Source organism: Trachemys scripta, chromosome 3 (genome assembly GCF_013100865.1).
Source record: "Trachemys scripta elegans isolate TJP31775 chromosome 3, CAS_Tse_1.0, whole genome shotgun sequence".
NCBI lineage: Eukaryota > Metazoa > Chordata > Testudines > Emydidae > Trachemys > Trachemys scripta.
The window spans coordinates 103,316,615-103,329,437 of NC_048300.1; the positions used below are offsets into that span (position 1 = coordinate 103,316,615).

Genomic DNA, 12,823 nt, shown 5'->3' on the forward strand with positions numbered 1-12,823 from the left:
TATAATTCTTTCCCCCCTATTTAAAACCTGCATTTTTCTGTTTCCTCCGCTTTGTGAAAGAGCGACCCGAGCGGGGGAACCTGATCCCGTAGATTCGGGTGCCACCAAATGCAGGGAGCGCCCAAGCTGAAAAGGGAGATTTCAGTCTTGTCCTTAGTCTTTGTTCACTCGGTAAACACTCACCTTCCTTCCATCCCGTCTTCTAATGGAGGAATTAAAGCAGGAATTAGGTTCTTGTTTACTTAATACACCCGCAGCATTTGCCAAGTTAGTACAACTCTGATAGCCGATTGGAGATTTAGAAGCAAAACTTTTAGCCCAACTCTTCCTTCTTTAAAGGAGCAGTTATCTTCCACTATAGAAAGAGCAGAGGGAGCATGAAACAGAGAATTCCTTGGCACTGCATAAAGTGGCTGTTTTTATGTTCTAAGGCAGTGGTTTTCAACTTGGGGTCTGCAGATAGCCTAAGATTTCCAAAGGGGTCTGCAGCTGCATTTTAAAGTTTTTAGGGGTCTGCACATGAAGAAAGGTTGAAAACCACTGTTCTAAGAGGATAATAGTGATTGCTCTGAAAAATAAACACGTAATCCAGACTGGCACCAGCTCGAAATTATTCAGATTTGCTCTGTCAGATCTAAGTTATGTGCTGGCAGGATTCCTCAAAACTTAAGTGTTGACTCCTAATTGCACATTAAATAAACATAGGCTTCTCTTATATTTCTACTTGTGGGTAATAATATCTATAGTGTATAGATTGCTAGCAGAACAAAGAAATGTTATTACCAACATGACATCTATTAACTTAAATGTACAAATATTTTTGTAATATCCTCTCATTTCTCTCTAGGGAAATAATGATTTGAATCAAATAGTTCAGGAGAAAATCAATTATTATTTCACTGTCTCACTTTAATTTCCGTATCACAGTATTTCTTAGATGGACATGTTTTGTCTGTATAGCATAGAGACAATCGTTTTCATTTTACTCCTGGGGGAATTCTGCACCAAAAAAATTGAAAATTCTGCATACAAATTTAAAAATTCTACATATTTTATTTGTCAAAATGACCCTATAAACACTCCAGTTTCAGTTATTTTGGTAATTTGTTTCAAAATGCCTGTCAACAAGTACATCTGTCACAATACTGTCAACAAAAAAGATTCAGGAAATGTTTTTGACAAAAAGATTCCTTACTAGGCATATTAACACACAACTTGGAGTAATAATTCATTTAAACTACAATACAAAAACATTTTGCACACCCCTCAGAAGCAGTGCAAAAGCTTGAGGGGAGTCAGGTAATGGAGGAGCTGAGGGAGAGGGAACTAATGGCTGAGAAGGAGCCTGGGTGTGAAACTGGAGTGTTGTTGGGTGTGGATGGGAGAAGTATGGAATAGTTGAGTTTTTTGGGGGGGCGGGGGCGGAAGGGGAGGATTGTTAGGGAGTTGGGGAGCCTCCCCCATGCAGACCGTGGCTGACCCCTAGTCTCTCCCATTCAGTCAGGCACATCTGCCCCATCCCCATGTGTCCCTGCACCCCTCCTCCCCCCACAGGTCCCTGCACCCGTGTCCCCACGCACTGCCTCCCCCTGTCCCCATGTGTCCATGCATCCCCACTCCGCTCTCCCACCATCGCCCCATTCTCATGTGGCCCTGCACCCCCACTCCCTTTCAGCCCCTGCTCCGTCTGTTCCCCCTAATAGCCCTTCTGAATCCCAGTCTGTGTGACCCCCTCCCTGCTCTGCCCATCCCCCCCATATCCATATTGCTGTGAAAAAAGCAGCCTCTGCTCTCTCCCTATCAGCTGCTGATGGCTACTGCTACGGTGAGCCAGCTGCCCTCTGTGCTGGTGCCACAGCAGCCCCTGGTGGCAAAAGGCATAATTGCAGTTCCTCTCTGACAATGTATTTTCTGTGGAGAAAAACATCTGCGGGGACGTGAATTCTGCACATACGCAGTGGCTCAGCATTCCCCCAGGAGTATTAACATTCAGACAGCTGTGAAAATATGTGTATGCAAGAATAATCTCACAATGTTGAAAAATCTGAAAATATACAGAGTTGCAAATTGAGGTACCGTGGGTCTCAAACGTTTGTATTGGTGACCCCTTTCACACAAGCTGAGTTTGGGGGTGCAGGCTGACAGCTCGTGACCCCCATGTAATAATCTTACAACCCTTTGAGGGGTTGTGACCCCCAGTTTTAGAACCCCTGAGGTATAATTTCTGTCAATTGAGAAAGTAGCAAATGCATCATCCCCAAATCTTTTCAATTTATTGTGTCCAAAAGCAACAAATGAGTTTGCTTAATTTCATATATCATAGTGAAAACAGAAAACCTATTTTAAACTTTGTATCTGCACAGCAAGTCAAATCACTAACTTCCCTGTCTCTTCCACACACATTCACAAGCTAGCCTGGACAAACTTGGTGTCATTATATATTTATAAAGCAACAGAGAGTCCTGTGGCACCTTTAAGACTAACAGATGTATTGGAGCATAAGCTTTCGTGGGTGAATGCCCACTTCGTTGGATGTTTTTACAGATCCAGACTAACACAGCTACCCCTCTGATACTATATATTTATAGAAATTTGTGCAATTGTTACATATAATTTGTTTATTGTAATAAGCATTTCACTGTTATATAGATTATTTAAATGGATTCCAGTTTGTTTTTAAGCATACATGCCATGGTAGAAGAGGAGGAAAAAGTGGGTGTTTTCTCTTATATTTATAGGGTACAGATACTGAATAGATGTTGTAAAACAGTAGTCTCCGTGAAACCATATGTAATGTCATTGAAAAATCATGTTGTGAGGAAAAGTGGACTTTTTGGGGGGTGTTCTTATAATATAATAAATTTTGCTGTTTTTGTACAGAAATGCAAGCTAATTAAATACTTGGCTTTCAAAGATACAACCTTAAAAAGGAAAACACATGCATTTTTTGTAGACTAACATTAATGAAAAATGAGAATTGGTGAGACACGGTATGTGAGATAATATCTTTTATTGGACTAACTTCTGTTGATGAAAGAGACTGGCTTTGTCATAACAGAAGTTGGTCCAATAAAAGAGAGTAGTACCTCACCCATCTTGCCTCTCTGATATCCTGGGACCAACGTAGCTACAACAACACTGCAAACAACATCATGTGAATTATCCTTATCCATGCTATCTAATTAATGTAAACAAGATTTTAACTTCAAAATCTCCTTGGGACCATTTAAAATAACAATTAGCCAAGGGCCAGAGTCCTTACTACATTGCTGAAATTGCTCATTATGTAAATGGAGGAGGGAAGGGGCCGTGATTCAGTTGTTTCCGGTAACGTAGTTTTTCTGTCAAAGTAGATAGGAATAACTTTCCTAAATATCTTTTTAAAAACTTCTGTGCGGTATAGAAGTGTCTTTAAAATGGTGACAAAGTTATGTTCTGTCTACCTTGGTGACACAACTATGCTGACTGAAGCAATTTAAAGAAGTTAGCTTCAGTACTGTAGAAAAGACCTGTGAAATGAATACTCAACCAGAGTTGGGCATGTGGGGTGAGAACCATTTCTGCTCATCCTTTTCCATTTTCACGGCTAGAAGGTGCCAATGATAGTGGGAATGACCTAGCTGCCCAGATCCCTTGTTGCTTCTACTTGCTGAAAACTGATTATGTAGGGTGCATCCGCTTGATTCTGCTGGATGAGTCACTCTCTGTGGGTGTGGAACTGGAGACCTCAAGGTTACTCCTGTCATGCTGTGCGGAAATTCTTCTTCCTAACCCCTCATTTGGTCCTCAGGGGCTGAAAAAATCTCTTTGGTTGTCTTTCCTTGGTGAGTGACTATCCATATTGGCCGAGTGTTAAAAATTAAGATATTTTCTCTTAAAAAATTGTTTCTTGCGTGTACAGTTCTGAAGCTCACGTTCTGATGTTTGCCTCTGCTTAGGGTAACAATATCATGAAACTAAACTAAGCAAGCAACAATATCATGAAACTAAAACTGCTCTGTTTGCTGCTACAATTCAAAATAATTTGAGCAGGTGTTTGAAGTTGACAGTCTTCTGTTTCATTCTGTTGCTGTTTGGGAGAGCTGCAGGTAAATGGAGCAAGGAGGTGGAGTGATTCACAGAGGAGGAAAGTCCCTAAATATAGGCTGTGGGGATTTAGTTTGATCTTATAAAAGCAAGCATTTTATACTTGCATTTTCCCAAAGAAGTTACACTTGTGAAAGTTAGAAACATGTTACTCTTCTAAAGGCTTGCCTGCACATGGAGTTAGTCAAACTCTGACTTTTGCAAGAAGTGTCTAACTGCTTTTGGAAAACAGCTATACCTGAATAGGTCCATGTTTAGACACTTTTATTTGAGTGTCTTTTTTCCAAATTATTAAATAACGTTGGGATGCAGAAGCATTAATGCATCAATCCTACTTAACATTGAAAACGCGTGGAGAAATTCCTATTTAGTTCAGTGGGGGTAGTAGTGAGCCCTTAATTTACATATGGCTGTGAGGTGCTCAGATAACGTGGTGCTGTGGGCTGTAAAAATACCTAAATTGAGACCACGTTCATTTACTCTGACATGCCAGATACTGACTAAAATATGATTCTGTTTCTACAAACCCAAATCTTCGTGTAGAACTTTTCTGTGCTGGACGCTTTGTACAGATCATGGAATGCTGAATTCTGGTGCAATGTTTTCCTAATATGCTCTTTGACATTCTGATTCCTTCTGTGTAAAAGAACAAAATTCCTTATACAATGAAACGTGGTGGGTAGCAGATTAAGTACTATCCATATCTTTTATGCTCCCATAAGACTGTAGAAGAAAACTTTGAGAAAATATTAGGGTTTTAAATGCCTGTACATGTTTTTGGACGTTTCTGCATCCATAAATACATAAATTAATGGAGATATCCTATCTCCTAGAACTGGAAGGAACCTTGAAAGGTCATCGAGTCCAGCCACCTGCCTTCACTAGCAGGACCAAGTACTGATTTTGCCCCAGTTCCCTAAGTGGCCCCCTCAAGGACTGAAGTCAAAATCCTGGGTTTAGCAGGCCCAATGCTCAAACCACTGAGCTTTCCCTCCCCCCATATCCATATCTAATATATCCATATATGTATAATAGCCTTATTAGGTGTTACATAGAGACCTCCTTATAAAGTTTTCATTGATGTCATTTAAAAAGACGATTCCAGTTAGACCCTGTCTACATAGCATTTTCCTCAGTGATATTTTTGAACACATATTATGTTAAACCTTTCGGAACAAAATTGTGCCTCATCCACATAAACCTTTTTAGGAAACTGAATATGCATGTCATTCAAAATAATGTTTATGTTTTACAGGAATTAATATTTCTGAGAGCACATTTCGAGAATTTTAAAATCACTTCATTGATTAACATCTAGAGGCCTAAGGTAAGATTAATACTTGGTTTATTTTGTCACTTTTGTATTTCTAGTCTGATCCTGGCTATTTAAAAGATGTAAATTGAATGGTTTCATCCTCCAGAGGCTGCAATATTTGTGAATGTAGGCTAAAATGTTTACTTCTAAAATTTCAGTATTCAATATATTTTGCATCTAGTAAAATGTTCTGTGTAGGGAAGGGCTTGCCGCCAAAGAATGAAGCGGCAGCGGTAGAGCTGCCGCCGATTGCAGCTTTTTTTTTTTTTTGGGCCGCTTGGGGCGGCGAAAACGCTGGAGCTGGCCCTGATAGAGGACTGCCTTTTTGGAGTTAAAAGACTAAAGTTCTGGCTTTTGCAAGTTTGTGTTTTATCTAGTTCTATACACAATTGTTTTGTAGCCTTGGATTTATTTCAGAATGGCAAGTGGGTGTTTTTCTGCAAATTACAAAGAAAACTCATCAACTTCTGTTTAAATCTCTGAGTTATCCTGAATGTCGAGCCACTTACTAGCAGTTATTTATATATAATGGAACCGTGGTAGCCTTATTTTTACTCCCCTTGTAACTTTAAATTTTTTTTAATGTGGCATGAAAGTTTTGTTATGGATGCTTTTGAAAGTATGCAATATGTTTGAGTCCACCTAGCTTAAAAAACACACTTGATTGGAAAATTTCAAATTTACATAGTGTTACATGCCAAGTTTTAAAAAAATATTAAGAGCTTGCATTGCATAAAGTGTATGCTGGGCCAGGAGAAATAGAATAGAAATGGAATACCCTGTGGATTATGCCTACTCTCTTCAGAGCAGTGCAAGGCAGGGGGAGCTGCAGACTTGAACAAACCGAAGAAGCTCCAAAGCTCTGTGGTGCAGTGTGAGGAAGTGGAAATCAGGATCTCGTTGAGCTCCTAAGCTCGACACTGACCATGGTTTTGTTTTTTCCACTAAATAACAACAAGCTGTTTTACACACACTCATTCACTCACTCACACTCTCTCTTAAATGTTAAGGGAAGGTACATATACATTTAAATATGCTTACAGTTCATAATCTTTTAAATATACATGAGTAAAATGTCTCAGTGAAATTTAAGAGATTGCATAAACTGAGTGTTACATATATATACCTACCTATAACAGTTCACTTTTATACTGTTATGTACTTAGGTTTCTTTAATTGGTAAAGATCCTTGTGGAGAGCGAGTAGGGTAGCACAGTAGCAACTTTAAGTTAAAGTTAACAAAGTTTTTGTTTTATTTTATAATATATATGTGTGTGTGTGTGTGTGACTGATTCCAACGTCTGAAAAATATACATAGCTGCATGACAGAACATCCTTGTTTTATTGCACTTGTATTGCCAATAATAGATAAAGGTTTTATAAAAGGGTTATATAAAGTGTCAGTATCAATACATTTTATCCCTTTGCTTTAACTTACTTTAAATCATTGTATAGCACTGCTGATTTTGGAGTCTGAGGCACCTAAAACCAGAAGCTCCAAACTACTTGCCAGGAGTTTCAATTCAAGTCAGCACGCAGCTGACTCTTTCTCTCAAATGAATACAGTTCAACTTGAGTTATTTTCAAAGGAAAACGATATTGAAACAAAGTTATTCTGTTTTTAATAGAACAGGGAAGTTTGAAACTCTAAACAGGAAAGAACCAAGTTGTGTGGGGTGTTTTTCCCCTATGGCTGATGTTTCTTTAAGATTATATCTAGCCAGGATTGTCAGTTTACACAGCTAATGATCAGTTGAAAAGTGTTGAATTATACCCCAGGTATCTTTATTCAGTTAGTTGCTGTCCTCTTAAGCAACTTAAAGCCTATAACAATTTTCATATTAATTTGTAAGAAAATTTTAAAAAATGAAACTTAAAAAAAATCCTTGATGGGAGGAAATGTGATTGAGGCTATGTAGCTTTAGTCCATGTGAATGAAGGGTAATACAGCTCAAAATTACTCTCTTAAACAGAATGCTGGGTGTTTCTTCATGTCTTTTTCTAAGGGTCAGCATATCAGGTTGTGCAGCTCTGGAAAGAGCTGCAAGTTTTGGGTGCATAGCTTGCTTTTGTGCTTCCAGCAGTCAGTAATATTTTTTAAAGGCACATATCTTTTACTTTTTTATCTATACAATATTTTACTTAAATTGGCAGCTTTGGTGCAAATTGTCATCTGTGTTTGAAGCCTTCGAAGTAGCTCTGACTTATACTGTGAACTGAAGAAAGAAGGTAGTTTTTCTTTAATGCTACTTCACCCATATAAATTATGGTTTCCATTCAGCAGTGAATAGATTAAAAAAAAAATAGGAAAAATCTTTAATCTGATTTCACACTTCTGAATTTTTAAAGTTTTCACGTGGAGAATTTTGAATTGCTCAGGATGAAGATAACCTGTTTAAAAGTGAGATGAAAGGGAAATTGTCAAAATTGCATTCAGTTGGCCTACGGTTTACATTCAGTGCTTGATTGCAGGTATAAAACACCTTCCAAGCTGCTACTACATCTCAGTTGTCCAAAGTTGGAAAAACACGTTGACCAGAAAACCTCCCCTTCCCTATTAAATCATTGAGTTCTTGCTGAGGGGGGATTTCTTTGTCATCCTGGTCTCTCTCCCTTCCCCTCAAAAGCTCTTCCATCCAAATAGTTAGGACGCAAGAGATCTGGGGTAGTGGCTTGACAGCCCATCTCTGTCACGGATCTTAAGTCCATTATAAACTGATGAGACGGTTAGCAAAGCACAAGATTGTACAAAGTGCAGCAAAGTATAGGAGATCACATGGGAGGAATGCATATCTGAACAGTGTCTGCAAAGGAAAATCTCCAGTTTCCCCTCTGCTGCTGCTCCTAGTTGAGGGACAGATGCAGAACAGTCTGGGAAGGTTTGCATAGCCGTGCTGTATCTGTACTGGCAGGACTTCGTTCTATAATTATAAAATGGATAAAACTTTTCTTTTTTGAACATCAGTAACTTAACGAATCAGGATGGTCCAGTCAGTCTTGGATGTAATCTTTTTCTTCCCCAAAGTGCTAAAGTGGTATTTACTTTTATATAGTTAAAATCTTTTTGACTAGAAAAAAAATCTCTCTCTCTCTCTCTCTCCCTACTAAGAGCCTGATTCGTGATATAACAGTAAGATTCACTAATCTGGGCTACATGAAATCTAAATGTTTTCCCTTTGACTTTTTTTCATTGTTCTTTCTTTTGGTTAGAAGTAATCCACTGAAGAAAATGGGTAGATCTAATTCTAGATCTCATTCTTCAAGATCAAAGTCCAGATCTCAGTCCACTTCGAGGTCGAGGTCCAGATCACATTCTAGAAAAAAGAGATACAGGTAAATTGATGGTACTTTAATTTACAGTTCTTTGGGCTAATTTGATTTAATATTGTGTTGTTTAGTTGCTCTTTTCTTTAATACCTCCTCCACTTACATGTGGTCTTCAACAAAAGTGAATTTGAGATCTTAGTTCATCTAATTTGAATTCATCTTAGTTTTAATTCATCTTAGATGAACTAGATGTTAGTACTGTTGCTTTAATCATTTAGTGCCTCACTTATTTTACCCTTAAACTTCTTCAAGGTGTAGAACAAGAATGCTAATTATGCTTTCTGATTTTTTTCCCCTTCTTTACATGGTACACCTCTATCCAGATATAACACGGGTTCGCATACAAGGCAGTAAAGTTCTGACACGCTGCTCTGAGCAGCGTGTTAAGGGTGCAGGGCCAAGGGGTTGAATAAGGAGCAGAGGGTCTCGGGGGCGGGCAGGGGCTTCCCTCCCCCCCTCCCCGGGTCTGGGAGGCAGGAGCTGTGGGGGGGGGGGCACTTTTGGGGGCCCAGCAGTCCCAGAGTGGCTCTGGGGATTAGCGGGGGGTCGGGAGCAGCCTGCTCCACTTCCTTCGCCCCAGCCGTGTTGCTCGGGGGAGGGGACTTGGGGGAAGGAATCCCTCCCCCACACTCACCAGCAGAAGCGGAGCAGCCCAGCCCCAGCCTGCTCCACTCTGCCACCTCCCAGCCGCGGTGCTCCACTTCCCGCCGCAGGTGAGCACTGGGGGGCGTCCTTTCCCCAACCTCCCCGCACTCACCGGCGGCGGGAAGCAGAGCAGCCTGGCCCCAGCCAGCTCCACTCTGCCAGCTCCCAGCTGCGGCGCTCTGCTTCCTGCCGCAGGTGAGTGTAGGACCTTTCCCCAACTCCCACCCAGCGACACGGCTGGGTGGGGCCGGGGCAAGGAAAGTGGAGCAGGCTGGGGCCGCGTCGCTCCGCTTCCCGCCGCAGGTGAGTGTGGAGGGCGTCCTTTCCCCAACCTCCCTGCACTCACCGGCGGTGGGAAGCAGAGCGCCGCGGCTGGGAGGTGGTGGAGTAGAGCGGGCTGGGGCCGGGCTGTTCCGCTTCCCGACGCTGCTGGGAAGTGCTTGTCAGGGGGTAGGGAGTGTGGATAGGGGACAGGAAGCAGGGGGGTTGGGTAGGGAGTGGGGTTCTGGGGGTGATTAGGGACGGGGGTCTCTGAAGAGGGCGGTCGGGGAACAAGGAACAGGGAGGGCCAAAGCAAGTTTGATATAATGCGGTCTCACGTATAACGGAGTGGGATTTTTTTGTCTCCTAAGGACCGTGTTATATCGGGGTAGAGGTGTATTTCATTTGTGTGGTCCCTTTCCTAATGGCTTGTCACTCTCTCTCATATATAGCTTTTCAAATCACAAGTAACTTGTAGTACTGACTTAATTTGCAGCATTAAACTGCTGGTCTTTTTATTTGGCAGATTATACGTAACATAGTCAATAAAGATGAATTATAGAGTTAATTTCTCATGTACTTTTAGTGTATTCCCAACAAATTGCATTTGACATCAGGGTTTTAGTATTTATTTTTATTTATTAGTATTTAGTATTTATCTTAAAGGATTTTTGAATTGTCACGTACTAACTTTTTTCTTTTAACTTTAGTTCTAGGTCTCGGTCCAGGACATATTCACGATCTCGCAGTAGGGATCGTGTTTATTCTAGAGATTATCGCAGAGATTACAGAAATAATAGAGGAATGAGACGCCCCTATGGTTACAGAGGAAGAGGTAGAGGGTATTATCAAGGAGGAGGTGGTAGATATCATCGTGGAGGCTACAGACCTGTCTGGAATCGAAGACACTCCCGAAGCCCTAGGCGGGGTCGTTCACGTTCCAGAAGTCCAAAGCGAAGGTCTGTGTCTTCCCAGAGGTCCAGGAGCAGATCTCGTCGATCTTACAGATCTTCCAGGTCTCCAAGGTCCTCTTCATCTCGTTCCTCATCCCCATACAGCAAATCGCCTGTCTCTTCCAAAAGACGTGGATCTCTGGAAAAGCAGGCTAAGAAAACTGAGGGAGCTCCTCTGCAAGATAGCCCTTTAAAAAGTAAATCACAGGATGAACAGAAAGATACATTTGAACATGACCCATCTGAGTCCCTTGATGACTTTAACAAATCATCAGCAGCTTCTGGTGACATTTGGCCTGGCCTTTCAGCATATGATAACAGTCCAAGGTCACCCCATAGTCCTTCTATTGCCTCCCCACCCAGTCAGAGTTCATCTTGCTCTGATGCCCCTTTGCTCAGCACAGTTCACTCAGCTAAAAACACACCTCAACATTCACATTCCATTCAACATAGCCCTGAGAGGTCTGGCTCTGGTTCCCTTGGAAATGGTTCCAGTCGCTACAGTCCTTCTCAGAATAGCCCATTGCATCATATCCCTTCAAGGAGAAGCCCTGGAAAGACAATCCCTTCACAGAGTGCTCCACGTGAGGAGGCTCGAATGCGCTCATTTTATCCTGAAGCTGGGGAACAGGAAACTGCAAAGGGTGGAAAGTTTCTAAAAAGGTAAGAACTATATCTGTAAAAGTCATGTTGAATCTTAAAATGTCCCTGCTTGATCTGTTGAACTTCATTTAATTTACGTATAAGCCTCCTGAACTGCCGAATGAAACAGCCGGGACTGCTTACTAATTTCAGTCTAGTTATGCTTAAGCTTGACACATGAAGAGCATTCCTTTTTATTATACTTATAAATTCTTGGTTTAGCTGTATCCTTGTGGAACAGTTGGTTGTCCCTTTCCTTTACAGTGTATTTTTATATGTTCTGTTCGCTAGTGGTATCTATTATGGGTTCATAAGAAAAAATTAAATGGGAATGGGATAGTGTATACCAGCTGTCTTCTGATTTTTATTTGCTAAAAAGAAAATATAGCTGTAGAAATCTTACTGAAAATGGACTGTTAACTTTTTGTCTGATTTCTTATAAAAATGGATTGAAAAATGAAGCAATTTGACTTCTATCTGTGCTGTTTATGGAACTGAAATTAAATTGTTCAGTCACTGAATTGCTATTCATAAATGTACTTATAAAGGCACCAGGATTCAGATTTTTCCCTAAGCAAATACATTGCTGCCAGTGAGTATATTGGAAACTATTAGCATGAAAATACTGTATTGAGATAGTGGGAGCTGAATGAAATAAGCATTAATTTTTAAATGCACTCAGCAATGTTAAAGGAGTTAGGATAGGTCTACACTTAAACTGCTACAGTGGCACAGCTGCAGCGCTTCACTGTAGACACTACCTATGCCAAAAGGAGGAGTTCTCCCATTAGCGAAGATAATCCACCTCCCTGAGGCTATATCTACACTGAAGATGCTACAACAGCAGCACTGCAGTTGTACCATTGTAGAATTTTCAGTGTGGACACTATTTACGCTGCTGAGAGCGGTTCTCCTCTCAGTGTAGGTAATCCACCTCCCCGAGAGGTAGTAGGTAGGTCAATGAATGAGTTCTTTTGTTGACCTTGCACTGTCAACATCAGGGGTTAGGTCAGCTAGCTACTTCTCTTGGGTTGTGGATTTTTCACACCCCTGAGAGATGTAGCTATGGTAGTGTAAATTCCCAGTGTACACAGAGGATTGAAAAGCCAGTTTACATAGTTGGTCACAGTATTCCTGAAGTCTTAGGCCTTGTCTGCACTACAAAGTTTTGTTGGCAAAAGTTATGCCGCTTTAATTAAAACCACTATTGCATGTCCACACTAGCTCCTTGTGTTGGCAGAGTGCATCCACACTAACAGCTCTTGCATCGACACAGAGAGCAGTGCACTGTGGTAGCTGTTCCACTGTGCAACTGACTGCAAGGTGCTTTGGGAAGGGTTTTCAATTCCTCATGGGGCAGGTACAGTGTCACATGATGCAGGTTTCTCAATTCCATCATTCCAGAGGCATCCTAATAGATTGTCCACTGCTTTTTCAACTGAAGAGTGAGGCGGGAGAGGAGAGTGGTGTGTCTGGGGCTGGGGAGACAGAAGGCTGATGGACCTATCCTGAGGCAGGGGGAGAGGGACCACACTCACACTCAGGCCTTGTCTTCACTTACCGGAGGGTCCGGCGGCACGCAGTCGATGTTCTG

The 12,823-nt window shown here is 41.3% G+C and overlaps 1 protein-coding gene across 7 annotated transcripts in view; it reads left to right on the forward strand.

Annotated features, from left to right (window-relative positions):
• BCLAF1 (BCL2 associated transcription factor 1) overlaps window positions 1–12,823 on the forward strand; it is a 29,259-nt gene that overhangs the window by 1,171 nt on the left and 15,265 nt on the right. For all 7 annotated transcript variants that reach the window (XR_004645105.1, XR_004645106.1, XM_034765582.1 and 4 more), the window contains exons 2-4: window positions 5,342–5,413; window positions 8,612–8,734; window positions 10,345–11,250. Coding sequence is in view for 5 of the 7 variants with exons in the window: in XM_034765582.1 (XP_034621473.1) it covers window positions 8,631–8,734; window positions 10,345–11,250 (1,010 nt within the window). In the remaining 2 variants the exon portion in view is untranslated. The remainder of the gene's footprint in view (window positions 1–5,341; window positions 5,414–8,611; window positions 8,735–10,344; window positions 11,251–12,823) is intronic.